We start from the raw sequence: 3,877 nt of genomic DNA on the forward strand, positions 1-3,877 counted from the left end.
CAGCCTCCTTGCTGCTCGATCTTCTGTCTTCTTATTTCTCTCCTTTTTTTTTTCTTTTTTTTCTTAATTGGAGAGAAGCCTTGAACTTGGATTCCTGTTTTTCTTTTTGTGTTGCTCTTTTTCTTCATTTTTCTTCTTTCTTTTTTTTGCTTCTTTTCTTGAATCTTCTTTTATCGTCTCTTATTGTCTTCGCTTTTCCAATTTCTTCATTTTTTTGTGTTTTCTTCTTGTCTTTCTTCTTGGAAGGTCTAAGGAATTTCACCATGTAACATAGGACTCCAATAGTGAAAATAGAGTAATAGATAGAGGCTAACATGAACACCTAATAATCATTGATAATGTGTCAAAATCTACTAAAAAGGGTGGGGAATGAATCAAAAATGGGTGTTATTGAAAAAACTTGGTCCCAAAAATGTGAATTGGGGGACCCAACTCAAACTTCATCAAGCACCTCAATGCAAGGTGTGATAAATAAAATCTATCTAACTATCTACTCTAGACCCCTAGAAAAATGATGACCTATCCTAAAAAGGTGGTGAAAATCTGACTAAGGCTCGGACGAGACTCGAGAGTACTAAGGGGTATTCCCCCCAAAACCAAGATGCGAGTCTTCAATGTCTTCAAAATACTTTTCCGGGCTAATCTTTGCTCGCACACATCGGTTTGACCAACCACATCCCTCCGCACCTAGACCCAATCAAGCTACCTGCATCTGACCCCCACACAAGCGGTCTCAAAGTGGTCTGTGAGGCTCAAAGCGTGTCCCATTTATCCAATACAAGGAATTCCATATCAAGACCCGGGACCAATCTATGATTCAATACATATGACTCGGCGCTATGGTACCTGTAGGCATGAGAAGACAAGAGAGAAAAAAAATGCATGAACTTAACCTAGAATGCATCTAAAAAGTATGAAAATTAGAAAAGAAAGAAACAAAATATGCAATATTTTTGAATTTTTTGTGCAATTTTTTATGAATGATCTAAATGACTTACTCTAAATGCAACTATATACAACCTAAATGCAATAAAAAATAAAAGATAAGAACACCTCACCCCAAGCTTAAAATTAAGCATTGTCCTCAATGCTTAGGATGGGAGTAAGGAAGGATCGTACCGGGATCAAGGTGGAGGAGGCCCGAGATGACGGTATGGAAGCAACACATGGGTCGTACAATGATGTGTGGATGGAGTTCTTCGCCGCCTAAATACACACTGGTGAAAGCTTGGTCGTGCAAAGGAAGCTGGTGCAACGATTCAGCATTTTCTTATGAAGTAGCAAATTTGCGCTGCTGAAGGGGCGGTCTAGCAAACTTTGCGCGGGTGAAAGGGCAGTATCGCAAACTTTGCGCGGGTGATGATTGGGTCGCGCAACAATCTGCAAGGGTGGGAGGCAGACCGCGTAAGGATCTGCGAGGGTAGCAGTCCGTCGCGCAAACGTCTGTGCGGGTGGGGGTTCAGTCGAGCGCGCACATCAGAATGCACCTCGTGTTGGAGTAATTTTTAGCTCGGATTTGCGCGGGTAAGGCCTGGGTCGCGCAACTTTTGCGCAGGTAAGCAGTCAAGCCGCGCAGATTGTAGATGTTTGACACTTTTTGCAATTTTTCGCACCATAAGCTCCGGTTATCTTCCATACTTTACCAATATCATTTTTAAACCTCAAGATGCTTATTTTTGACCAAATTCAAGCCTAGAAACATCGAAACTTCAAGCGGAGATTATTTATTTACAATGCATTTATTTAACGTCTTTGCCAAGACTTAGTCCCGCTTTCTTCAATCTTCGTAAATCGGGGTTTCCACTGTTACGATGTCGAATTCTCCCGTGTCAAAGCTTTCATAAAATGGTTTCAAATAGTTCCCATTCACTTTGAATATTTGATTCGTTTCCAAACTCTTGATTTCAACCGCACCATGATCAAACACTTTTAAAACAATGAAAGGTCTGTGCCATCAAGATCGTAATTTTCCTAGGAATATCTTTAAGCGTGAGTGATAAAGAAGAACTTCTTGACCCGGAATAAAGTGTTTTTGGGTTATATGCTTGTCATGAAATGCCTTTTTCTTCTCTTTGCACCTTTTGAACCTTTTAATTATCTTCTTCTTGACCACCTCCATCATTGGAGGATTCAATCTTCTTTGAGCCTCTCTCCTAGGCTTGCAATCATCTTCCATGAGGATCTTATGAGTGCATATATTAGGACTTATCCGCTTGATATCCGCTATTTTCCACCCCATGGCCTCTTTGTGATCTTTCAAAACTTTAACCAATTGGTCTTCTTAATAATCTTTCAGTTGAGAGGAGATAATCACCGGAAGAGTCTCGTCCTTACCTAGATAAGCCTACTTCAAGTGGCTAGGTAAGACATTCAATTCAAGTGTGGGTGGGTGGATAATGGAAGGGGGAATCTTGTTTGGAGAATGAGATAAGGCAACTTGAGAGACATCCTTCTTTGTTGAATTGTTAACTTCTATAGTCTTCACAATCTCTTTAATTTCGGAGTCCAATGTATACATATCCAATGTTTTCTTCAAACTTCCACAATAAAGACTCATGTTGAGTACCATATTCAAAATATCCCCATGTGATAACTCAAATAGTTCTTGGGTGATTGGCTCAATCACATCAACCCAATACAATGGATAAATGTTGCTAGGGTACCTCATTGCTTCAAAGATGTTGAAGTGAATGGTGTCTCCATCAAACTCCATGGTGATCTTCCCATTATGGACATCAATAATCGTGTGAGCGGTATTCATGAAGGGTCTTCCAAGAAGGATCATAGATGACTTGGAAGGAGTCTTCTCTTCAAGGTCAATGACATAGAAGTCCACGGGAAATACTAGTTGATTAACTTGCACTAGTACATCCTCCAACACGCCTCTTGGAAATATACTTGACTTGTCCGCGAATTGAATGATTACTCCGGTTTCTTCCAAAGGTCCAACATTGAGAGATTGAAAAACCGAGTATGGAATGACATTGATTGAGGCTCGAAGATCTAGCATGACACTTTCAACATGCAAATCACCAATAGTGCAAGGGATAGCAAACATTCCCGGGTCCTTGCATTTGGGTGGTAACTTCTTTTGAATAACCGTAGACACATTTTCATTGACTTGAATCTTTTCATTTGCCTTAAATTTCCTCTTGGTGATGCACAAATCCTTGAAAAATTTGGCATAGCTTGGAATTTTCTTTATGGCATCCAATAGTGGAATGTTGATTTGGACCTTGCGGAAGGTTTCAAGGAACTCATTCACTTCCTCCTTTTTCTTTGAGGGAGCCAACCGGGAGGGAAAAGGTGGTGGTATGACCAATGGTTTGATGGTCTTGTTGGAAGATTCGGTTTGATTAATGTTTGGCACAATTGGTTCCTTTGGAGGAACTACCACCTTTGAAGACTCAACAATAATAACCTCATCTTATTCTTCTCTTGAAACTCTTTTAGGGTTGCTTTCTCTAAGTGTTTTCCCACTTTTCAAGGTGATTGCAATCACATTGGGGTTCTTCTCGGTTTGAGATGGAAGTTTACCCCTTTGTTCCATCTTGTTAAGAGCGGTAGCCAAGTCTCGAATTTGTGCTTGAATGTTGGAGAATGTGTTCTTGGTCTCTTGTTTAAATTGGGTTTGGCTTTGAGAAAGAGAAGTAACGAGTTCTTGAAGACTCATTTGATGGTTACCACTTGATTGGCCTTGTTGATGAGGTTGTTGGTAATTTGGAGGGGGATGAGATGTTTCTGGGTATGGAGGTTTTTTTGATGGGTATTGTGGATATTGGGGTCTCATCATAACATTTGGTGGGTTTTGCTTTGGTGGGTATGCATTGTTTGGGTTATTCCTCCAATTTGGGTTGTAGGAGTTTTGAAATCCCAT

At 40.3% G+C, this 3,877-nt stretch overlaps 1 protein-coding gene across 1 annotated transcript; it reads right to left on the bottom strand.

The window, feature by feature from the left end:
* Positions 1-2,344: 2,344 nt before the first annotated feature.
* Positions 2,345-3,550, bottom strand: LOC145112946 (uncharacterized). The gene is made up of 2 exons (XM_079049056.1): positions 3,446-3,550; positions 2,345-3,397 (listed from the first exon to the last, which is right to left on the bottom strand). The coding sequence occupies exons 1-2, from the start codon at positions 3,548-3,550 to the stop codon at positions 2,345-2,347; spliced, it is 1,158 nt and encodes a 385-aa protein (XP_078905182.1).
* Between the last annotated feature and the right edge of the window lie 327 nt (positions 3,551-3,877).

The sequence above is a fragment of the Lactuca virosa genome, chromosome 5 (genome assembly GCF_052849685.1).
Source record: "Lactuca virosa cultivar CGN04683 chromosome 5, Lactuca_virosa_CGN04683_v6, whole genome shotgun sequence".
Taxonomy (NCBI): domain Eukaryota; kingdom Viridiplantae; phylum Streptophyta; class Magnoliopsida; order Asterales; family Asteraceae; genus Lactuca; species Lactuca virosa.